The sequence below is a fragment of the Neofelis nebulosa genome, chromosome 10, assembly GCF_028018385.1.
Source record: "Neofelis nebulosa isolate mNeoNeb1 chromosome 10, mNeoNeb1.pri, whole genome shotgun sequence".
Taxonomy (NCBI): Eukaryota; Metazoa; Chordata; class Mammalia; order Carnivora; family Felidae; genus Neofelis; species Neofelis nebulosa.
The window spans coordinates 1,656,256-1,682,663 of record NC_080791.1 but is presented as its reverse complement, the minus strand read 5'-3'; the positions used below and the strand labels follow the sequence as shown (position 1 = coordinate 1,682,663).

General features: G+C 37.9%; 1 protein-coding gene across 7 annotated transcripts in view; it reads right to left on the bottom strand.

Moving 5' to 3' along the window:
- The window catches only part of DYNC2H1 (dynein cytoplasmic 2 heavy chain 1), a 339,313-nt gene that overhangs the window by 33,159 nt on the left and 279,746 nt on the right, over positions 1-26,408 (bottom strand). For all 7 annotated transcript variants that reach the window (XM_058686519.1, XM_058686520.1, XM_058686521.1 and 4 more), the window contains 2 exons: positions 14,601-14,710; positions 13,567-13,648 (listed from right to left, as the gene is read on the bottom strand). In XM_058686519.1, the coding sequence (XP_058542502.1) occupies positions 13,567-13,648; positions 14,601-14,710 (192 nt within the window). The remainder of the gene's footprint in view (positions 1-13,566; positions 13,649-14,600; positions 14,711-26,408) is intronic.

The window sequence follows — 26,408 nt, the reverse complement described above, 5'->3', positions numbered from 1 at the left end:
GTGCCAATGTACTATTTGAGCGAAACCCAAATATTAAGTGAAAGGCATCGAAATGTACATTTCTTGTCATTAAATGATTTTCTTTACTTTTGTTTATAAATGCATAGGTTTCAACTTAACAGAAAATTGTTTAACAACAAAGAAAATATTTACATGCAAAAATGTTATTTACACTGGAAACTCCGATTAAAACATCTAAAAAGAGAGAGGCAATCAGAAAAGAGAAATTAAAAAAAAAAACACCCCCATACACATTTGATTTGGTTTAGTTTCGAAACCATGTAAGGGTTAGTGTAGATCAGGCATAAGTACTGACTACCAAGACCCCAATCTACTTTGAGAGGGCTACCTGTGGGTCACCTGGGTGGCTCAGTAAGTTGGGCATCCGACTTTGGCTCAGGGCATGAACTCACAGTTTGTAAGTTCAAGCCCCAGGTCAGGTTCTGTGCTGACAGCTCAGAGCCTGGAGCCTGCTTCGGATTCTGTGTCTCCCTCTCTCTCTGCCCCTCCCCTGCTCGTGCCCTCTCTCTTTCTCTCTCTCAAAAATAAACTTAAAAAAAAAAAAAAGGGCTACTCATAAGATCTCATTTAACTCTTACCTTCTTTTTTTAAAGTCTATTTATTTATTTTGAGAGAGCAAGAGAGACAGAGAGAGAAAGAGACAGTGTGGGAGGGACAGAGAGAGAGAGAGAGAGAGAGAAAGAGAGAGAGAGAAAGAGAATCCCAAGCAGTCTCCACACTGTCAGCACAGAGCCTGATGTGGGGCTTGAACTCATGCAAAATGAGATCATGATCTGAGCTGAAACAAGAGCTGGACACTCAACCAACTGAGCCACCCATGCACCCCTAACTCTTAGCTTCTCACCTCAAAAGGAGTTACTAACAGTTCACTAAAAACAGAATTAAAGCTATTAATTTGTTTCATATATGATGCTGAATTTCTTGAATACTTCTGACTTGAACTTAAATTTATCTTGGACTTAATGGCGAATTTGATATTAAAACAGATTTTATTTTGATAAGTTATTATATGGATTTACTTGCCAGAATGCTCCCCTTTTAAAAATAAAAGTATTCAGGGGGGCCCAGTCAGTTATGTGGCCGACTCTTGATTTCGGCTCAGGTCATGATCTCACCGTTTGTGAGTCTGAGCCCCACATCAGGCTCTGTGCTGGGAGCATGGAGTCTGCTTTGGATTCTCTCTCTCTCTCTCTCTCTCTCTCTCTCTCTCTCTCTCTCCCCTTTTCTCTCTCTTAAAAATAAACGTTAAAAAAATCTTTAATAAAATATTTCAAACACACAGAAAAACATTTTTAAATATGCATGTTCCTATGACTCGGTGTTATTGGACATTAACATACTGCCATGGTTGTCCCGTATTTCTAAGCACGTAAACTGTAACAGACATGGTTGAAGTCCTGTCTACATACTTTGCCTTTCCTGTTCTTCTTTTGCCCTTACATGACCTCATCATTATCTGGAATTTAGCTCTACATCATTGTTAAATATACATGTAGCCATAAGAAATAAATGGTAGTTCCTCAGGTTTGCAACCTGTATGTTATACAGAATTTGCAATCTGCTCTTTTTGTTCATTCCTGGTCTAGGTGCATTCATTTTGTTCTTTCACTTTTAACAGCTGCAGAATGTCTGCTGTGTCAACATTCAACAAATGATGCATTCTTTTGCTGATGAACATCGAAGTTGCTGCTAATTGTTTACTAGTAAACACTCCAATAAACATGATGGTACATATCTCCTTAACCACATCTGCATAAATCTGACCACAAGCAATAAAGTTGCTAAGGTGAAGTGTATGGTCATTCTCAATTTTTTGTAATATTGTCAAGCTGTTTCCCCAAAATCATGCTAATCACCTATGGTTAACTTATCCTGCTTAAGATTTATACTGTGTCACACCCTTGCCAATACTTGGTCTGTTGACATTTATGAATTTTGCCAATATATTAGATTTAATTTCATTTTCTGATTACCAGTGGAAATGAGTACTTTACGTTTATTTGCCATATCTTCTTCCTCTTCACGTAAGCTGCCTACTGAAATCCTTTGCCTACTTTCTCTCTTCCCCACCAAGAGTTGTATTTTTTTTAACTCATTTGGGGAGAGAAGTCACCTCTCTCCCATGGAGGCACCAAGGCCATAACTACATAAAACACTACTCTGAAAGTAAAGACCAGCAGACGTGCTCGTCCGAGGCTCAAGATACATAGAAAAAGCCACGTGGAGAAGAGCAGGAAGCAAACCCTGGTGTCGTGGCCACAGGCAGGTGGGAGGCCATGGGCATAGAGCTCCTCTTGGACAGCAAGGGGATCAAGCCCGTATCAGGCACCACCCCCCAGGGGCCTATACTGGAAAGATGAGACCCCAAAACGTCTGGCTTTGAAAATCAGTGGGGCTTAATTCTGGGAGAGCCAGAAGGTGGTGGGAAAGAAAGACTCCATTCTTAAAGGGCCAGCATACACTGTGAGCCGAGACCCAGCGCAGAAGCGGAGGCTGGAGAAGTGTGTGGCGTGTATGTCCAGGAGATTTACTGAGTAATTGTAGGGCATGTGTTGGAGGGTCATGAATCGGTGGGAACTTTCTCCGGGAACAGAAGCACTCACGGGGGCCATTTTACCTGCTCCCCATCAGCCAGGTTGGCCCAATGCTAGCAGAAAGCAGCTGTGACACTTCCATATACCTTGGTGGCTCTGCTTGCCTCAGCCCGGCTCTCCCCGGCAGACCAGCCCTCGCAGGGACGCCTCTCAAGTTGCTGCCACCTGCTAGACCCAGGTCGGCGGTCTCAGCATCCCCCCAAGACCCTGCTGCCCTGCCATACCTGGTGCCAACCCGGGCCAGGACCAGAGCCCTCTGAAGGCGACTTCCTCCAGACGTGGTGGGGAGAGGGACCCAGCCCCACCCAACATCGCTCCTCCCGCAGTGCATACGGACCCCTCAACAGCTATGCTAGAGGCGACCCTGCCACCAGCGTACCTGGAGCAGTCAGAGCCACACACTGCGGCCAGAGGGCGGGAGGCCGGCCCTCCTCTTTGGCACAGCCGCCAAGTCCTAGCAGGTGGGCACACGCAACCCACACGACAGATACTCCTGGAGTATCCGATCTGGTGACAAAGGGATGGTGCTTCCGAGCCACACAGGATGCTTTCTACGTAAGGCCACTACCATCGAAGACTGGGACACATAAGTGACCAACATAATACAAAGAAACAAAAACAGAGAGACAAAATGAGGAGACAAAGAAATATGTTCCAAAAGAAAGAGTGACCAAACCACAGAAGAAGAACAAAATGAAACAGAGATGAGAAATCCACCTGATGAACAGTTCAAAGTAAGGGCGATAAAGATACCTACTGTACTTGAGAGAAGAGTGGAGAAATTCAGTGAAAACTTCAAAGAGATAGAAAATATAAAAAAAGAACCAGTGAGAACTAAAGAATACAATCATGAAATAAAAAATACACTAATGTAAATCAACAGCAGAACAGAGGATGTAGAATGGGTGAACAACCTGGAAGACAGGTTGGTGGAAGTCAAGCTAAACAGAAACAAGAAAAAAACTACCAAAAATATGGAGAATAGGTTAGGACCTCTGAGACAACATCAAGCATACTAACGTTCACGATATAGTGTTCCAGAAGAAGAGAGAGAGAGGAGACAGAAAATTTCTTTGAAGAAATAATAGTTGAAAAGTTCCCTAACCTGGGGAAAAAGACATCCAGGTTCACAGAGCTCAGGAGGCCCAAATCAGACAAACCCAAGAAGGTCCACACCAAGACACGCTAGAATTCACACGTCAAAAATTAAACATGAGACAACCTGAAAAGCAGGAGAGAAAGGCAACTAGTTCCATACCAGGGAAACCCCATAAGGCTATCAGCAGATTTTTCAGCAGAAACTTTGTAGGCCAGTAAGCAGTAACATGATATATTCAAAATGCTGGGAAAAAGAAAAAGAAAATCTACAACCAAGAATAAATAAGAATAAATGGCAAAGGAATCATTCAGAATGGAAGGATACATAAAGAGTTTTGCAGACAAAGTTAAAGCAGTTTGTCACCACTAAACAGCCCTATAAGAATTGTTAAAGGGACTTCTTTAAAAGAAGAAGAAGGCCAAAACTTTAAAAGAAGAAGAAGGCCAAAAACTAGAAGAAAATGATAGAAGGAGAATTCCACTGGCAAATTCAAACATATAGTAAAGGAAGTAGATCACTCACTTATAAAGCTAGTGTGAAGGTTAAAAAACAAAAGTAGTAAAATAAATCATATCTACAAAAATTAGTGCCAGGACACACAAAATAAGAAGATAAAATACTATATCATTATATATATATCATTATCATTATATGATATATATATCATATATATCAGATATATGATATCTATATGTATCTATATATATATCATATATATATATCTGATATATATAGATATATATATCATATATATCAGATATATATGATATATATATATATATATATATATCACATATATATAAGGGGAGGAATAAACGTAGTGCTTTGAGAATGTGTTTGAACTTAATTGATAATCAACTTAATACAGACTACCATAAACATAGAATGTTATAGAAGAACCTCACATGGCAACCACAAATGAAGCACTTTTAATAGATACACAAGAAAAGAAAGAAAGAAAAGCATAACACTACAGGAAAGTCATCAACCAAAAGAAAGCAAAAAGGAACTAACTAATCAGAAAACAATTAACAAAATGGTAATAGTATGTACCTATAAATATTTCCATGTAAGTGGACTAAATGGTCCAATCAAAAGACACTGGATGACTGGAGGGATAAACCCCTTACTCCTGAACCCAGAGCCATCTATAATCTGTATGGTACCTACAAGAAACTAACTTCAGATCTAAAGACACATACAGACTAAAAGTCAAGGTATGGGAAAAGATATTCCATGCAAATGAAATGAAAAAAAAAAAAAACCTAGCAAAATTTATATCAGACAAAATAGGCTTTATGTAAGAAGAGAAAAAGAGGGGCACTAAATAATGAAGAAAGGATCAATCCAACATAACAATTGTAAATATCTATGCACCCATCATAGCACATAAATATATAAAACAAGTATTAACAGACAAAAAGAGAAACTGACAGTAATAATAGTAGGGAATTTTAGCAGCCATCTCATTTACATCCATGGGTAGATCATAAGACAGAAAATCAGTAAGAAAACAGTGGCTTCAAACCACACATTGGATCAAATGGATTTAACACATATATAGGAACATTACGTCCCAAAACAGAATACACATTCTTTTCAAGTGCACATGGATCATTCTCCAGGACAAATAACATGTTAGACCATAAAACAAGCCACAGTGAGTTTAATAAGATTGAATCATATCAAGTATCTTCTCTAACCAAAATAGTTTGAAACTAGAAATCAACCACAAGAATAAAACTAAAAAAAAAAGAAAAGAAAAGAAACACACACACACACACACAAAACCAAAACACAACAACAACAACAACAACAACAACAACCCACATACACATGGAGGCTACAAAGAACAAATTAAAAAACGATGTACAGACAAATGAAAATGGGAACACAATGCTTCAAAATCTTTGGGATATAGCAAAAATAGTTCTAAGATATTAGAATTTATAGTAATACAGGTGTATATCAAGAAATGAGAAAAGGCACATAAATTATTTAAACCTACGATTAAAAAAATTAAAAAGAACGGGGCATCTGGGTGGCTCAGTCGGTTAAGTGTCTGACTCTTGATTGCAGCTCAGGTTATAATCTCATGGTTTATGAGTTTGACACCCTAATCAGGCTCCATGCTCACAGTGCAGAGCCTGCTTGTGAATCTCTCTCTTTCCCCCTTTTACTGCCTCTCCCCCAATAGTGCTGTCTCTCTCTCTCTCTCTCTCTGTCTCTCTCTCTGTCTCTGTCTCTCTCTCTCTCTCTCCAAATAAATAAAATAAACTTTAAAAAAGCTTAAAAACGAACAAAGCCCAGAGTTAGAAGTAATGACATAATAAATAAAGGTGAGAGAGAAAACTGAAATAGAAAGCAAACAAACAAACAAACAAACAAACAAACAAAAAACCCACAAAAACAAAACAAAACCCAAAAAACCAAACCACAATAGAAAAGACTAAACTAACAGCTGGTTCTTTGAAAAAGATCAACAAAACCCATTAACCTATAGCCGGACTCCTTAAGAAAAAAACAGAAGGCCCAAGCAAAATTAGAAATTAAAGAAAAATTGGGGTGGCTCAGTAGGTTTAGCATCCAACTTCAACTCTAATAATGGTCTCACAGTTCGTGAGTTCTAGCCTTGCGTCGGGCTCTGTACTGACAGGTCAGAGCCTGGAGCCTGCTTCAGATTCTGTGTCTCCCTTTCTTTCTGTTCCTCCTACACTCATGCTCTCTCTCTTTCTCTCTAAAATGAATAAATGTTAAGAAGAAAAAAAAATTAAACAGAAATAAACAGAAAAAAGAAATTAAGGAAAAATTAAAACAAAAATGAGGGAAATACAAAGAATTATGATTTTACTGTGAAAACTTATACACCAATAAACTGAAAAATCTAGAAAAAAATGGTAATTATTACAAACATAAAATCTTCCAAGACAGAAAAAAGAGGAAATCTGACCAGATGACTTGCTAGTAACAAAACCGAATTGGTAACCAAAAAATCTCCCAATTAACAGAAGTCCAGGACCAGACGTCTTCACAGGTGAATTCTACCAAATATATAAAGAAGAGTTAATATCTATCCTCTCAAATTACTCCAAAAGATAGGAAAGGAAGGAAAACTTTTTTTTAAATGTTTTTTTGTTGTTTTTTTAAAATTTTTTTAACGTTTTATTTATTTTTGAGACAGAGAGAGACAAAGCATGAATGGGGAAGGGTCAGAGAGAGGGAGACAAAGAATCTGAAACAGGCTCCAGGCTCTGAGCTGTCAGCACAGAGTCCGACGCGGGGCTCGAACTCACGGACCGTGAGATCATGACCTGAGCCGAAGTCGGCCGCTTAACCGACTGAGCCACCCAGGCGCCCCAGGAAGGAAAACTTCTAAATTCATTCTATGAGGCTAGTATTACTATGATACCAAAACCAGATAGAGACATTACAAAGACACAAGAAAAAGAATAAAGAATATTACAGACCAACATTCCTGATGAACATAGATGCACAACTCCTCAACAAAATATTAGCAAACTGAATTGAAAAGACCATTCACCATGATCAAGGGTATTCAACTCAGGGACCATGAAACCATAGAACCATGAAATCATCTCAACAGACGCAGAAAAAACATTTGACGAAGTAAAACATCCATTCCTGATAAAAACCCTCAACAAAGGGTTTAGGGGGAATATATCTCAACATAATACAGTCCAAATATGGCAAAACCACAGCTAACATCGTACTCAATCATGGAAAATGGAGAGCTTTTCCTCTAAGATCAGGAATAAGACAACAAAGTCCGCTCTTGCTACTTTTATTCAACATAGCATTGTAAGTGCTTGCCACAGCAATCAGCCAAGAAAAACAAACAAAAGGCATCCAAATTGGTTTAAAAAAAAAAAGTTAAACTGTCACTATTTGGAAACAACATGACACTATACACAGAAAGCCCTAAAGTCGGCACCAAAAAAAAAAATTAATAATAAAAATTTACAATAAATAAATGAATTTGGTGAGCTTGTAGAATATAAAATTATTCAGAAATTTGTTGCACTTCTATCCAATAATAATGAACTACCGGGAAAAAGAAAATAAGAAAACAATCCCATTTACAACTGTATCAAGAATAAAATTCCTAGGAAAAAAATGTAGCCAAGAGGGTGAAAGACTTGTATTCTGAAAATTATGATGATAATGAAAAAAACCGAATATGCCACAAACAACTGGAAAGATATTCCATGTTCATGGATTCCAGGAATATTTTAAAATGTCCATATTACCTAAAAAAAATCTACAGAATGCACACAATCCCTATCAAATTACCAATCGTATTTTTCACAAAATTAGAACAAAGAATCTTAAAATCTGTATGGATCCACAAAAGACCCTAAATGGGTTGAGAAAGAAGAACGAATCCCAGATTCCAAGATATACTACAAAGCTGTAGTTATCAGAACAGTATGGTACTGGCCCAAAAACAGACACACAAAACAACGGAACAGAATACAGAGTCCGGAAGGAAGCTCATTCTCTGGTGGTCAATTAATCCATGACAAAGGAGGTAATAATATACAAAGCGGGGTGGTGGGAGAAAGTCCCTTTAGTAATGGTGGTAGGAAAACTAGACAGCTACATGCAAAAGAATAAAACTGGACCACTTTCTTATAAGCCATACAGAAAAATAAACTCAGAATGAATTAAAGACCTAAAAGTAAGACCTGAAACCATAAATCTCCTGAAAGAAAACATAGGCAGCAAATTTTTGGACATTGCCCTTAGCAACATTTTTCTGGATCTGTCTACTCAAACTAGGGAAACAAAAGCAAAAGTATACTATTGAGACATCAAGCTAAAATACTTTTCCACAGTGAAGGAAACTATCAACAACATGAAAAGGCAATGTACTAAATGGGAAAAAATATTTGCAAATGATATTTCCAATAAGGGGATAATATTCAGAGTATATAAAGAACTTATAGAACTCAACACCAACACACACACACACACACACACACACACACACACACACACACCAAAGAATCTGCCTAAAAAATGCATAGAGGACCTGAAGAGACATTTCTTTAAAGAAGACATACAGATGGCCAATAAACAAATGAAGGAGGCTCTACATCACCAATCAAGAAAATGCCAGTCAAAACCACAATGAGATATCACCTCATCCAAGTCAGAATGGATAATGATAATAAAAAGTCATGAAATCATACATGTCAGTGGGCATGTGGAGGAAAGGGATCCCTTGTACAGTTGGTGGGAATGCAAATGTTCCATCCGCGATCAAAAACAGTATCAAGATTCCTCAAAATATGAGAACTAGAAATACCATACAATCCAATTACTCCTCTACTGCGTATTTACTCCCCCAAAACAAAAATGCTAATCCAAAAAGGTTTGGGAACCTCTACATGTATTGCAGCATTATTTCCATGAGACAAGATATGGAAGCAACATAAATGTCCATCGATAGAAGAATGGAGAAAGATGTGGTGTATACACACACTGGAGTATTACTGAGCCATTAAATATAACGAAATCTTGCCATTTGCGACAACATGGGTGGACCTAGAGAGTATTATGTATGTTAAGTGAGATAAGGCAGACAGAGAAAGGGAAATACCGTATGAGTATACTTACAGGTGGACCCTAAAACACAAAACACACGAACAAACAAACAATAACAGAAACAGACACATAAATACAGATTACAAACTGGTGGTTGTCAGAGGGGAGGGGTGGGAGGATGGGTGAAACAGGTGAAGGGACTAAGAGGTACAAACTTCCAGTTATAAAATAAGTCATGGGGATGAAAAGGACAGCAGAGAGTATACAGTCCGTGAAGACTGCACTTTGTGTGGTGACAGATGGCAACGAGACTTACTGTGGCAAGCACTTAGTGTTGTATATAATTGTCAAAACACTATGACATATACCAGCAACTAATATACTGTATGTCAACTATCTTCAAATGAAAAAAAAAATTTTTTAAAGGAAAGTCCTAAATCTTGAAAACTTTCAATAATCAGATTAATTCTACTGTTCTCCTTCTTTGTTTGATTTATTTCATTTGTTCGAAATGTTTACTAAAAGAAAATATTAAAAATAATTAGGAAAACATTGAAGACCAGAAGGATTTTTAATTTTTCTCTAGGAAATTACCTTCCCTGTCTAGAGCTAATATCCAATTGTTAGCCACACCACATGGGGCTACTGAGCACTTGAAACGTTCCTAGTCTGAAATGAGAGGTGCTATAAAAATACAGAATATTTACTGGATTTCAAGGACTTTGTACAAAGAAAGGACCAACTGCTCAAAAGGGTAATTTGTACCATTCACAATTTAAATATATTTATTATATGTTAAGGAAACAATATCACATACCTATATTAGGTTTAATAAAATATAGTATTAAAATTAATTTCATCTTGCTTTAATATAACTATTAGAAAATATAAAGTTAAAAAAGGAAATAGAAAATCATATATACACATACACACACACACACATACATACATGGCTGGGGGGATACAGCTGAGGGGAGGAAAACACAGCTGTAGTGCAGAAAGAAGCATGAACAGGTTCCTTACAAGGTTGAAAGCTGGGGTTGGATAGACCAGGAGATGGAACTTAGTGCAGAATATCCCAGCACACTGATTTTGTCGGCATGGTATCAGTTAAAGCTCTCAAGCCTTACGAACAGGGTATTTGGGCCAGTCCTAACCCACTATATTCAGTCAGCATGAGAAAACAGCATTAAGTTGGCAAAGCAAGTTAAGCAGTACAGTCAACTAAGAATGACAAATCCTTTAAACTGGTGGAAATATTTAAGACATTCAAAGCCATTAATACTATGAGAATATCAAACCAATTTAAAACTTCTGGCTGCTTCCATCACTTAAGGAAAACCATTTTTGTGGAGCTAGCTTCATTTATTTATTTATTTTTAATGTTTATTTCTGAAAGAGAGAGACCAAGCATGAGCAGGGACGGGCAAAGAGACAGGGAGACACAGAATCTGAAGCAGGCCCCAGGCTCAGAACTGTAGCACAGAGCCCGATGTGGGGCTCAAACTCACAAACTGCAAGATCATGACCTGAGCCAAAGTTGGGACACCCAACTGGCTGAGCCCCTCAGACGCCCCTGTGGAGCTGGTTTAGACGACCTTATTAGTTTGCACACACAAAATCGTGCAGACACCCACACTCAGCACTGTGTTACCTTACACTCCCCCGTGTTTGGAAGAACAGTGTCCACTTGATAATAAGATGACCATCTAGGCATGGTTACATTAAGCGCTATTTGAAAAATGAAAACTATCTTAAATACATGTCTTAATCTGAACAGTTTAAGCGCTCTTTTGTTTGTTTCTGTTTTGTTTTGTTTTTGTTTTTGTGGTAGATTTTCCACTGCTGGGCCAATCAAGTACAACCCGCCACTCACACTCGGGGAGGATGTGTCTAAGCTCCTAACCCCAATTCTGGCAAACAGGTCTCCTCGGGACACCTTAGCACCCAAACGTCTCATTCCTTCCTTCTTTTCACTTCTATTTCTCCATAAGCTCAACGAAGGAGGGGATCAGTACCTGGGCGGCCCCCGCCCAGCAGGAAGCAGCTGAAGTCAAGTGGCAGCCCTGCGTGGCTCCCTGCCTCCACCGGGTCCCAAAGCAACAGGAGCTCTCAAACACAATTCAGATCCAAAGTTCTCCAAGTGAATTAATCCCCTTAAAAATACGATTTAAAAACCCTCCTGTTTTCAGAGATCCTCACAATAAATGTTTCAAGGAAGTTATTATTTAAATCCATCGATAAACGAGACAACAAGGACTCAGATTACTCCATTAAAATTGCTTAAAGGCACACGACTCTTTTTGGAAAACTAAGATTACAATCTTGTTTCACTAACTATCAGCCTTTTCCTCCCAACCTACAGGCATAATGTAGAAGCCTGGTGCTTTCTGGTTATAGAATATTTTATTCCCATTTTGTAAGAACAGAGGCAACACAGTTATGGAAATATTAACATGCTCTGACTCAGAGTATAACTCATTTCCTTGTTTTTATACCGCTGTATATCTGAACAGTGATGTCACATACTGTATGTGTGGCTCACAGCTGCCAGAGACCACGCAACCTGGTCAAGTGAGTGGCTCCTGGCCCCCCCCCACCCCCCACCACTTTCCTTAACAGCCGGGCAAAGGAGTATGACCACCAGCAACACAGGCTAGGGGCGAAGGTTCAAATAAAATGCAATGGCAGGAAAGAAAACCCTTCTAATTTCCTCAGCTTAAAGGGAGAATTTTATAGCAATCTGTGGAGAGTCAGAGGAGAAGGGTCTAGCTTATCGTGAGCGATCAGAGTTCTGGCACAGGTACAACAGCCTTCCAGCTGTGGCTACACCTCCCGCAGCCCAGCCACTCGCCCCTGTGCCCCCAACCACCGGTTCCACAGGGCTTAACTGTGGACCCTTTAGGCCACGGTAACAGCTTCATGTATTTGGGCTACAACAAAACCAGAAAACATCACTACTGTCGTGGGACTATGGTCCAGTGGAGTCAGACAGACAGCAGATTACAAACATAATAAATAAATTCTATAGTATGTTATCAAGTAGTAGTGAGATGAAAAGAAAACTGCTAAATTGGGAACCACAACAATGAAAACAGGACCTGCAAAAAGCCAGTGGCCTAAGGTTGACTGAGTCCAAGAACTGTAGTCTTGGGTTTAATTTATTTAAAAATTCAATCGGGGGCACCTGGGTGGCGCAGTTGGTTAAGCGTCTATGACTCTTGGTTTCAGCTCAGGTCATGATCTCATGGTTTGTGAGTACAAGCCCTGCATCGGGCTCTGTGATGACAGCATGGAGTCTGCCTGGGACTGACTGACTCTCTCTCTCTGCCTTTCACTGCACTCTCTCTCTCAGAATAAATAAATAAACTTTAAAAATGAAGAGGAAAAAAAAAAAAAAACTGAATTACACGTGCTGCACTAGGACAGATCCTGGGGACTTACAGTGGGAAGCGCTGGTGTGTCCTAAGGCGGGACCAGGGGGGATGCGTATCCTAAGGGTGGATGGAGGGGGGGAAACACGTGTCCTAAGGTGGGACCGGGGGTGGGGGTGGGGGTGGGGAACACATGTCCTAAGACAGGACCAGGGGGCACATGTGGAGAGCAACCAGAGGCCACACGTGACCGTCAGCAGCAGCAGCATGTAGACAGGGTGCAGGGCTGGGCCAGGAGAGGTCGGCTAGGACACATGGCTGGTGTGGAGGGAGGCGGGCGGAGCTTGGAGAGGGCCCCCTGCAGACTTTTAACCAGATTCTTTACGAACATTCAAATGATTGCCTACTGTTGCACCCTCATCACAATAAAAGTAATGGAGTTTTCACAGGAAAGCTACCAGGGAACGTTTATGCTGCAAAAGACGGCTTAACTTTCCTTTAACACGGACGGCCTGGACTGACACTGCACTAACTATCAGACTGTAAAGTCCCCAGGACAGGACTCAGTCTGTTTGTCATTACAATATTTTACACGTGCTTTATTGTAGAGTTAATCCTTACTGGATTGAATTCTAGAGCAGGAAGCCCAATAGAAGTTGAAGATTTTTATCATTCTGTACCAAAAGTTACATTTGCAAATATGTTGTGTCCCAAGATTCCTATTTTTGCATTAGAAAAGATTGTTTTGTACAAGTTCTTTCATCCTGAATCTTAACTTGGATTTTTCACATAGGAAATACAATCAACTTCTGCTGACCTTGTACTCAAGAGAACAATGAGTTTGAGACTGGAGTCACACTTGGTAATATTAGTTTTAGACTCAGATAAACATCAAAAATTAATAAAATACCTTAATCTGCAGCTTTGCTTCTTGCAGTCGGCCTTTCCACGAAGCTACAAATTTCAGGCTATCTACAGGACAGCCCATTGCCCTGGAAAAGTAAAGCGTCAAATGTCAGCAAAAATAATCCTCAACAATTAAACTACCAAGAGTAACGGAAAACAGATAATTCCCTATTTATCTATAATTGAAATATTCACAATGTGCAAGTAATCAGAGCTCTTAAACGATGCACAGTATCTTAGGCTTCCTACTAAGTTTGTCAAGTTAACCGGTAACGTCAGTCTCCTCTTCAAGGCAGCACAAGTCCCTTAAGCATTCGGCCTTTCGTTTTTATTTTACCGTCTCCGTTTGACCGTGACCCTGAAATGCAGGCCCGTGGTAAGTGTCTCATAAATGCTTATCAGTTGAGCTGAAATGTTGGTATTTATACCACGATCCTAAGGCACTACAAATTGAAATCCCCCAATTTGTCTGTCTGTAAACAACAACTAAATTTGGTTCAGTTTATTTTTCCACCGTGCAGCTCTTTTATTACATTCTAATTTATTGAAAAAAAAAATCAGTGTATACAGGACACAATCATCCAAGTGTGTTTTAAAAGAGCTCGATCTTAACTACCAAATCCTGCCCCCCACCAAGAAGCCTGGTCAGCAACGTCCAACAGAATTTTCTACAGAAATAAAAACATCTTCATGCAGCGCAAAGTGGTAGCCACTGCGCAACCGGATGTGGCTGGTGTGAGTGAGAAATTACATTTTTACTTTTACTTCGTGTTGACCCCTTTAACTATACACGGCTCCATAGCACCTCCACCAGTCCTATCAGACAAGGCATGTCCGGATCAATCAGCAACATTTAAAAACCAAATTTCACCTGTTTCAATTCTAATAAAAAACATCGTCATTAAAAGCACTGCTTTTTAAACTCAAAGTTAACTGTGTTAAGAAATGTCAAGTATTAGGAAATAACACGACTCCCTTAATTCAATAGTCGGTTTACTTCTTGACAAGGAAGGACAGTAAGCGGAGACCTTCACTTACCGTGCAGTTTCCTGGCGAAGAGCGTTGAGAAACGTGTCTGGGTGGAACAGTTCTGACAGGTCAAGTGTATCAGAGAGAAGAGCCTGTTTCTCGGCTCTCTCTACCCAGCTCTAGAGGGGAAAAAAGAAGACAGAAACCCATTTAAAAACTCTGTAAACTTGAAAGACAAACTATTAAAGAACTCTTATGATGCAAAAGTAACATTTAATAAGACACTTATGCCATTTCAAATTGCTTTGAAATAGAGTCTGGAAAAAAAAGAGATTTCTACTTTACACTGTGAAGTCTACTGTACTCTTTTTGACATATTTATCAATCATAAAAAAAGCTTCCTTGCACAACCTTCTGCTGGTAAAAATCCACTCAAAATAAAATGTCTAAAAGATGAAAAATAACGTAACACACAGCATGTGAGCGTGGGCTGGCGCCTCGCCTGGTCCTGGGCAGTCACCCCCAGTACACTCAGCTGACCAATGGAGCACTGGGTGTGCGGCTGGAATCCTCAGGGCCTCCAAGTCCTGGAAATGCGACTCAGCTGGGGTCCAGTTCCAGATCTCCGCGTAAATTTGCCCCTTCACTGAATCAAGCGTTAGAGAGGAGGGTAACGTCCAAGAAGAAAGGATTCTGTGTTAAAAGGTGTTTTTGAACAGACTTTTCTTCTTATCTGGCATTTTATAAATCCATTTACACTCCATTTGATGAAACACACATCACCATCAAGTATATGAGTAAAATAAAAAATTACCATTTGGAACAAATAACAATAACAACAAAGTCTTGTGCAACACTATGTGCTTTCCTTGTATTAACCCATTTTATGCGCACGACAGCACTGGAAGTTAGTGTGGTACTCGTTTTATAGTCAAGTGAGGAAACGGAGGCAGAGGAAATAAATTCGGGAGCCTTAAGTGATTTGTTTCTCTGCAATACCCCTGGCAGGTGCTCAGGTGACTTTAGAGGAGGATACCTTCCTGGTAACGTCTCAGTCGGTCTGTCATCTCAGTTTGTGCACAGAAATGGTACCAGGGTAACGTTGTGGGTACAAACTTGCAGAAACGTCATTTACTCCGTAATCCCTAGGGAAAACTGTATTTATTTAATTTATAACTGTACAGAAAAGCTGTGTTTCATGCACTGTAATACCCTGCATTTACACCTGTCAGCCAGGTGTAGAACAGGAGAAACTATACTCTCCAAACCTACTGTTTGCATTAACATCTTAACGCACTTGACTAGTCCTTCTACCCCACAGCAAAAATGTTCCTATGTCCCTACTGTCAGTTGAAAATATGCTTATTTAAAAAGCAGAAACAACTTAAGAGAGAGCCCTTTAACAGACTACAATGATTTCCTCTTGGATATTATCCTTTAAAACAGTAATACTTCATATAGTACCTATTTTCAATCAAGTACATTTAAATTATTCATTGTTTATTTTGTTTACTCCTTATGAAATGTTTTTATTATCTCTGCCTTCTATTTTCATTAGCTAAACACAGCTAACAAATTATGCTTGTGTGATCTTTTGTTATAAGTAATATTTAAAGCATACATATTTCAAATTAATACTATCATTCAATTAATTTCTTAAAATTAAATTTTAATTCAAAAATTTCAGAAGAGTTCTTGCCAGTAACAGATGCACATATGTTCAAATTAATTAAAAATTAAAGTGTGGCTGATAATCAGATTTTTACTTCAAGTCTGAATTAATAAAATAGCAAAAACAGGAAAAGCCTCTATAGTACAAATGTTTTTATTCACCCGCAAGTGGCAGTGGGGGATCTTTTTGGTCTGTTAATCTTAAAGGTAGACTAAAGGAAAGGCATATTTGGTAAGATAAAGTTTAAATAACAAAGATTCTTTTAATATGTATACTGTCTTTGAATAGCAAACTTGACAGTAAAGGACACAGTGAAAGACATTTGAAAGATTACACTTAAACCTGCACATGGATGTTTACAGCAGCTTTATTCCTAACTATCGACACTGGGAAGCATCCAAGGTGTACTTCAGCAGGCGGATGGAGGAATAAAGCGTGGAGCATTAGACAATAGAATATGACTCAGCACTAAACAGCAAGGAGCTATCAAGCCATGGAAAGACATGGGGAATCTTAAATGCAAAGGACTCAGTTAAAGAAGCCAATCAGAAAAGGTGACATTAGTGTATGATTCCAATAACATAACCACCTTCTGGAAAAAGTCAAACTATGGAGACAATAAAAAGGGCAGTGGTTAGCCGGGGTAGGGGAGGAGAGGATGAACAGGCGAGAATGGGGAATTTGCAGGACAGTGAAAACAGTCTGTAAGGTGCAGTAATGATGAGTATGTATCATTATGTATCTGTCCAATCCCATACACTGAAAATACCAACAGCAAATCTGAAGGTAAACTGTGGACACTGGGTGATTATAATGCGTTGATGTAGGTTCATCCTCTGTTAAAAAAAAAAAAAAAAAACAACCCCAAAAGTTCCCCTCTGGTGAGTGATGTTGATAATGGGAGACTATTCATGTGTGGTAGCATGGGGTATATGGGAAATGTCTGCACCGTTCCCTCAATTTTCTCATAAACCTAAAACATCTAAAACAGTAAAGGCTGCTTTATGTATTTATGTATGCATGTAATTTTGAGAGAGAGTGTGCATACTCACCTACCTGAGTGGGGGAGGAGCAAAGGGAGAGGGAGAGAGAGAATCCCGAGCAGGCTCCATGCCCAGTGTGGAGCCCAACGTGGGGCTCATTTTCACCACCATGAGCTCATGACCTGAGCCAAAATCAAGAGTCAGACACTTAACCACTTGAGCCTCCCAGGTGCCCCAGTAAAGGCTATTTTAAAAACATTTAAACTCGGGGCGCCTAGGTGGCTCAGTCAGTTGAGCATCTGACTTTAGCTCAGGTCATGATCTCGCAGCTCTGAGTTCGAGCCCTGCGTCGGGCTCTGTGCCGACAGCTCGGAGCCTGGAGCCTGCTTCGGATTCTGTGTCTCCCTGTCTCTCTGCCCCTAACCCACTCACATTCTATCTCTGTCTCTCTCAAAAATAAACAAACATTAAAAAAAATTTAAAAAAAGCATTTAAACTCATTTTTAAGAATAGAAATAAAGACACAAGTATAATAATCTTTAATGAGCAGCAATATGCACATATTTGTTGCATTTTTATACTTAATAATTAATTCCAAGAGAAGTTAAGAAAATAATCCCATTTATAATTATATCTAAAAGAAAGAAATACCTAAGAATAAATTTAATCAAGGAGGTAATACACCTGTACTCTGAAAATTGAGATATTTAATGACAGAAACTACTGAAAACACAAATAAATGGAAAGATATACCATGTTCATGGATTAGAAGAATACTGTTAAAAATGTCTGTGCCACCCAGGGGCGCCTGGGTGGCTCAGTCAGTTAAGCATCCGACTTCGGCTCAGGTCATGATCTCACAGCTTTTGAGTTTGAGACTCGTATCTGACTCTGTGTTGACAGCACAAAGCCTGGAGTTTGCTTCAGATTCTGTGTCTGTCTGTCTGTCTCTGTCTCTCTCTCTGCCCCTCCCCCACTTGCGGTCTCTTTCTCTCTCTCTCTCTCAAAAATAAATAAAAACATTAAAAAAATTTTTTAATTAAAAATAATGTCTGTGCTACCCAAAGCTATCTACAGATTCAATCCCTATCAAAATACCAACAGTATTTTTCACAGAACTATAACAAAGAATCCTAAAATTTGTATAGAACCATCAAAGACACCAAACAGCTAAAGCAATCTTGAGAAAAAAGAAAAAAGCTGGAGTTATCACAATCCCACAATTCAAGATATACTCCAGAGCTGTACTAATCAAAGCAGTATGGTACTGGTACAAAAATAAACACACTGATCAATGGAACAGAATAGAGAGCCCAGTAATAAACACATGTTTCTACAGTCAATTAATGGACAAGGAGGCAAGAATATACAATGTGGAAAAGACAGTCTCCTCAAGAAATGGTGCTGGGGAAACTGGACGGGTACATCCAAAGAATAAAACTGCACCACTTTCTTATACCATATATGAAAATAAATTAGTAATGGATTAAAGATTTGAATTTAAGACCTGAAACCATAAAACTCCTAGAAGAAAACAGGCAGGAAGCTCTTAGCAATGTTTTTTTTGCAACAGTCACCTCAGGCAAAGTCAACAAAAGCTAAAATAAAGAAGTAAAATTCCATCAAATTAAAAAGTCTTAGCAGAGTGAAGGAAACCATAAACAAAACAAAACATCAACCTACCTAATGGGAGATTTATACAAATCACACATTTCATAAAGGGTTAATCTTCAAAATACATAAAAAATTACATAAATTAATACAAAAAACATTAAAAAAACAAGCAGAGGACTTAGACATTTTTTTTTCTAAAGAAGACATACAAATGGCCAATAGACATGTGAAAAGACGCTCAGTATCCCTCATCATCAGGGAAAACCACCATAAGCTATCACCTCATACCAGTCAGACTGACTAATATCAAAAGGACAAAAAGTAGCAAGTCCTGGCAAGAATGTGGAGAAAATGAAACACTCACGCACCATTTCTGGGAATGTAAATTGCTACCATCATTATGGAAAACAGTATGGAGGTTCTTCAAAAAATTAAAAATAGAAATACCATAAAATGCAGCAATTCCATCTCTAGATATATGCTCCAAGAAATTGAAAACACCAATTTGAAGAGATATATTCACCACTGCTGCCCTATTTGTAACAGCCAAGATGTTGAAGCAGTCTGAGTGTCCTTCAACAGATAAGTGGATAAAGAAGACTGGATATATATACAATGGCCTATGACTCAGCCAATAAAAAAGAATGAAATCTCACCATTTGCAAAAACAATGGTGGACCTAGAAGGTATGGTAAACAAATCAGACAGAGAAAGAGAAAGACAAATACAGTACAATCTCACTTATATATGGAATCTAAAAAACAAAACAAACAAGAGAAAACAGGAACAGACTTACAGATATAGGAAAGAAACCGCTGGTTACGATAGCAGGAAGGTTATGGTGGACCAGGCAAAATAGAGAAAGACATTTAAGAGGTACATGCTTAAAGTCATGAAATAAACAACTCATAGGTATGTATTGTACAGCACAGGGAATACAGTCAATAATATTGTAATAACTTTGTAATATGACACATTGTTAACTAGACTTATGGGGATCATTATTAAATGAATAGTCATGTTTGAATATTTTGTGTAATGTCTAAAATGTACATAGTCATGTAATGTTCTGCACATCTCTGTGACGTACATCACTATGACATACATGTAGAACCAGCAGGATGTTCTATGTCAATTATAATTCAATTAAATAAAAAGGGTATTATGTGGAAAGCCACAAAAGAAACGAATAATGTCTCATGAGAGTTCTACTCCTCTATGAACCAATATATATAGAATTTTGAAGGAAAAATTTTTTCCCCTAAAAATTTTGTATCTAGTTAACTTACATTTCATTTGTTAATACAACTAAGTATCACAACTAAGCCTATATATATATAGGCTAAAGTCCAGAAAATAAATACACCACAATTGTATCTGTTCTTTTAAACATTACTCAAAAATATTCTTTAATTGTTTTAAATATTTAGTCAAAACTAAGATTTTTAAGGATGTATAAATCAGAGGCTAAAGCTATTGGTTATCAGTAATGAAATCAGTTACATATAGAATTAAATCTATATGATTTCTATAACAAATTAAATCCCCATAATAAACTTTTTGAGATGACTTCAAAGGGCAAAAAAAAACCCCAAAAAACATCAGTTACATAAACCAAAAAAACAAAAATATCACTTCAAGTGTTCATACACACTTATGAAATATGTCATGTATCCATACAAAAAAAATTGAACTTCCATCTCTGATCAAAATGAGATGAAAATGTAAGAATTTAATATTTTATAAAGGTAGCATCAGAGATCATTGGGGAATGGAAAAAATATTCAATTGATATTGTTGGCGAGAAATGGTTTAGTGCTTGAGAAAAGTTAAATCTTTAATTCACATTCCAACCTAAAATTACACCCCTTAGCATTCAGAGTAGAATATTATTCCACAGATTAATGGGAAAGAAAAGAAAACCAATTTAAGATGAGGAAGTAAAGATGATGTATCTATTATGGGGGACTTTTTTTTTTTTTTTTTTTTAAAAGAGAGGTGCCTGGTGGCTCAGTTGGTTAAGGGTCTGACTTCAGCTCAGGTCATGATCTCACAGTTGGTGAATTTGAGTCCTGCATCAGGCTCTGTGCTGACAGCTCAGAGCCTGGACCCTGCTTCAAATTCTGTGTCTCCCTCACTCTCTCTCTCTCTTTGCCTCTCCCCCAGTCATGTTCTGTCTCTTTCTCTCTCAAAAATAAATAAAAACATTTAAAAAAATTAAAAAATATAAATAAGAAAAAACTTAAGTTACAGTACATACTATTTTGAATATATAAAAATATAAAGTAAAAAGCACTGAAAGTAAATTTGGAAATATGTTTTCACATATATGAAAATAAATTAATAACAATCATAGACTGTTTACACTTATTGAAACATGAAAGGTAAGATTATCTTTAATCTTACATAAATTCTAAAACTAAGATAATATTTTAGTCCAAAAGAATAGCAGAATAATAAATGATAATGCTCAAAGTTTGGTAGTATGAAATGTGGACAAAATTTTAGTAAGAGTGTATACTGATACAGTATTTCTATAAAGAAACGATGAAATGTGCCAGACCTTCAAAAATATGCAAGGTGGTTTACTTGGTGATTCCTTTTCTCAGAATGCTAATTAAAGAAACAACGAAGAAGGGCACCTGGGTGGCTAGTCAGTTAAGTATCTGACTCTTGATTTCAGCTCAGGTCATGATCACATGGTCAGTGGGTTCAAACCGTGTGTCAGGCTCTGTGCTGGCAGCGTGGAGCCAGTGTGGGATTCTCTCTCGCTCTCTCTGTCCCTCACCCACTTTCTCTCTCTCTTTCTCAAAGTAAATAAATAAACTTAAAAAAAACCAAAGAAGAGACTATTATACATAGCTTGCTAATTTAAAATTATTTGTAACATTAAGAAATTGTAAGGGTAATAAACATAATAAAAATTAGAAATTCAAATGTGGTAAATCAATACAATAAAAATTACAATACAACAAAAAATTAGAAATTCAAATGTGGTAAATCAATACAATAAAAATTACATAGCAATAAAAACTGGTATTTGAAAAATATTTAATGACACTACAAATATTCATGACCTAATGTAGTCATCAGAATGTAAAAACAGATACATAGTATGAACCTAATTATGTGAAAACATTTAAATATGTAAAAAATACTGAAAAAAGTATATGAAAATATATCATTTTAGCTAGGCCTGGCCAATAGCCTATTAACAAATATATTTTTTTATAAATAAAAGCAATTAGTATAAAAAGAAATGCATTAATAAACTGATGTCACTTTATTTTGTTTTAAGGTACCATTTTCTTGGAAAAAATGTTTAAGGTAAATAAATATTTTAGGCAATCACAAGAATCCACAACGGGGAAAGACACCTATTCAATACAAGGCACTGGGAAACCAGACAGCTACATGTAAAAGAATGAAACTGGACCACTTTCTTATACCAAACACAAAAATAAACTCAAAATGGATTAAAGCCCTATATGTGACACAGAAAACCACCAAATATCCTATAGAGAGCACAGACAGTCATTTCTCTGACATTGCCATAGCAACTTTTTTTCCTCGGTATGTCTCATAAGGCAAGGAAAACAAAAGCAAAAACAAACTACTGGAACTACATCAAACTGAAAAGCTTCTCCAGAGAAAAGGAAACCATCAACAAAAGAAAAAGGCAACCTACTGAATGGGAAACAATTATTTGCAAATGATATATCTGATAAGAGGTTGATATCCAGCATACATAAAGAAATGAATAAACTATCCAATTAAAAAATGCTCAGAGGATCTCAACAGACATTTCTTCAAGGACGACATGCAAATGGCCAACAGACACATGAAAAAATGCTCAACATCAGTCATCATCAGGGAAATACAAATCAAAACCACATTGAGATACCACCTCACACCTGTCTGAATGGCTAAAATCAAAATGAAAAGAAATAACAAGTGTTGGTGAGGATGTGGAGAAAAATGAACCCTCATGCCCTGTTGCTGGAAATGTAAACTGGTGCAGCCACTCTGGACAACACTGTGGAATTTCCTCAAAAAATTAAAAATAGAGACACACTGTTAGGTATTTACCAAAAGAAAATGAAAATACTAATTCAGAGGGATACATTGACCCCTATGTTTATTGCAGCATCATCTACAATAGCCAAGACATGGTTGTAACCTAAGTGTCCATCAATAGGTAAATGGATAAAGAAGATGTATGTGTGTGCACACATGAACACACACACACACACACACACACACACACAGAGGGGAATATTACTCAGCCATAAAAAGGATGAGATTTTGCCATTTGCAACAACATGGATGGACCTAGAGGGTATCATGCTAAGTGAAATAAGTCAGACCGAAAAACACAAATACCATATGATTCTGCTCATAAGTCAAACATAAAGAAAACAAACACATGAATAAACCAACAAAAGCAGAATCAGACCTACAAATACGTACAACTGACAGCTGCCAGGGATGTTAGGGATGGGCAAGTTGGGAGAGGGGGAGAGGGAGGTACAGGATTCCACTTATGGAATGAGTAAGTCACAGGAGTAAAGGCAAAGCCTAGAGAATACGGTTCAGGATACTGTAACAAGAATGTGGGACAGATGGCAGCCACACTGTGCATAATGTATAAATTTGTCAAATCATCAGGTGAGCAGAAAGCATATCTGTGTGGCTTAAATCCATTTAGATTACTGGACACTTGATCTATGATCTACCTTGGTAAATGTTCTGCATTAGAAAAGACTGTATATTCTGTTGATGTTGGATGTAATGTTCCATTGTTATTAAGTTAATTAAATGCTGTTCAACTCTTAGATAACTTTACTGATTTTCTGCCTCTTATTCAATTACTGAGAGCAATGTTCTGCCATCTCCGACTTTAATGATGGATTTACCTATTTCTCCTTGCATTTCTATCAGTTCTTGCTGCATGTATTTTAAAACTATTAGAAACGGAATGTTTAGCATTATGTTATTTTCATAATTTGATCACCTTATCATTATAAAATAATCTTCATTATCTCCCGTTATATTCTTTTCTGTGAAACCTGTTTTGCCTGATATTAAGACAGCTAAATGTTTCTGTTGGTGTTTTGGGGTTTTTTTGACTAATGTGATCATGGCATAGTTTTCCTATCATTTTACTTTTAATCTATTTGTGTCTTTATATTTAAAGGGCAATGCCTTGATGCCTTATAGCAGTCATATTTCAATTTTATTTTCTCCAATCTGATAGTTTTTGTCTTTTAGTTGGTGGCTTTGAATATATGTATGTTTATAAAAATGATACTTGATAGCTTATTTTATTATTTAGGAAAAAACTGAGCTTATAAATTGCCATGTCTTATATAAGAAAATCTTAGAGTTCAAGACAAAAATAGAATTCAGTGAGTAAAATTATGGCTTCAATTTGTTTTTAGATGAAACTTAAAAATACTGTTTTTAAATGAAAGTTCAAAAATCAGAAAATTTTTTTACCATAATCATGCCTTAAGATTTTTAATTACAAATATTCTAGTCATATGTGATAACGACTATGATTTCTAATCATAATTTTTGTATGTGAGGAATATTCGATAAACATAAAATTCAGTGTGACTTGGTTTATCAATAGTGCTCTTGACTCACTGATTATGTGGTTGAAATTAAGGCAATTGTATTCTTCAAATGGATTACTTTAGGGAAAAACTGGATAAAGCAGTTCTCTTTTGATAACTAAGTGGTGTCTGGGGGGCCTCCATGAACACTTAAATCAAGCACGTCTGATGCGTGCATTACAAATAATGAAACTTAAAGAAGATATGTCGAAGACCGTGTGCACCTGCTGGCGGAACCCAGCAGCCCTCCGTGCGGGTGCCCCTCAGGCCTAGTCTCAACACCTCATTGACACGCTCCAGCCACGTGGACTGGGCCTTTTATTCCTTAGGTAAGCAAAGCCCATTCCTGTCCCAGATTCTGCACGTGCTGGCTCGTCTGCCTAGACTTTTCTCTCTGGCACGCCCACGGTTTGCCTTCTCACTCAGCTCAAGCCTCTGTTCACACGTCCCCTCCTAAGAGAGGCCTCACCTGAGCACACTGGCTCCACCCTCTCCAACCCACTCACCTTCCAGCTCCCTTAACTGACACCAATCTTCTTCAGAGCATCCTAATATTAATTGGGAATACGGATCAGTTCCACTTTAATATTTGGCTAAGATCTATTACTTGCCTTCACTCTCTGGTAATCCGAGTAAGTAGATGCCGACTGTAAACAATTCCTGACATCCCAGAAATGAACACTCGTGTTTGTAAAGCACAGATGTTACTAATCTAGTAAGTGTGATGTTATTAATGCCAACCAGCCATGACATTTAGATCTACTTTACTTTATTTACCATTGTATATGGATCAGGCATTTTATATGACACTTGGAGTGAAAATAACCTCTTATCTGCTCTATAGGTTGAAATTCTTTGTCTCAAGTATAATTATGTACTTGTTGTAAGAATAAAATTTTAAAAATAACGACTGTGAAACTGTTCATGTTATGGGAAGAGATTAAGAACTCTGTATTTCAGTAAGGGGAGAAACAGGATGATAACAGAAATCTTAAGAGAGAATACAACAGCTAGATAAGCATAGGAATAATGTTGGAAGCATTTTAGGAAAAAAATATTAATAAAAATGTAATAACAAAGTATGGTATGCCTGTTTGGCTATGGTGAAATCCAAATCTTTGTAAAATTGTTTGACATATTTGCACCTGCAACATTAAATAAAACACTGAAGAAAAAAAGTGAATTCTAGGTGAGCGAGTTGTCTTTAAGCACGAGTCCTTCGAGAGGAGGATCTAGCTGGGGCTATGTCCCATCTGAGAGGAGACAAAACAATGGCCCTCAGCTGTGTTGCCTTAAAGTTTCCCGAGGAGGAAAACGTCTCCTACTGTTTACCAGAATATCTAACAGAAGTCATCTTCAATTGAAACACAAAAACAAAACAGAAAAAGAAGAAATGAGACCCACCAAATATTTTCTCACTTAGTAAGATTTCACAGAACAGACATTAAAAGAATACTTATTTAGGAAAATTTTCTACTGAGGTTTTAAAAATCCAGGAAGGTTAAAAAAAAAAAAAAAAAGCTTCACACGTCATTCAAGTAGCGTTTCCAGGACAGGAGTACAAAAGGAGTTTGCAGATTTACTTAAGGAATGGATGTTACGTCCAGGTTCTTCCTAGACACTGTATTACTGAGAACACTTTCCTGAACTGTGTGCACTGTGCACACAGGAGTAGTGTTAGTGGTAGTACCACTGCACAGTCCACGCCCCCAGTGTCCAACCACAATTAGATGGGTGTGTGGCGTGTGCAACAATTAAATGGGCGTGCGTCATGTGCCACCCCAATATGACAGGCTCACATTGTGCGAAACCACATCAGGGGTGTGTGTGTCGTGCGTAATCCCACTCAGGCGGGCGCTTGTCGTGTGCAGCCCCAATCTGGCGGGCGGGTGTTATGTGCAACCCTGACCTGGCGGGCGGGTGTTGTGTGCAACCCCGATCTGGTGGGCGTGTGTCGTGTGCAACCCCAATCTGGTGGGCGTGCACAACC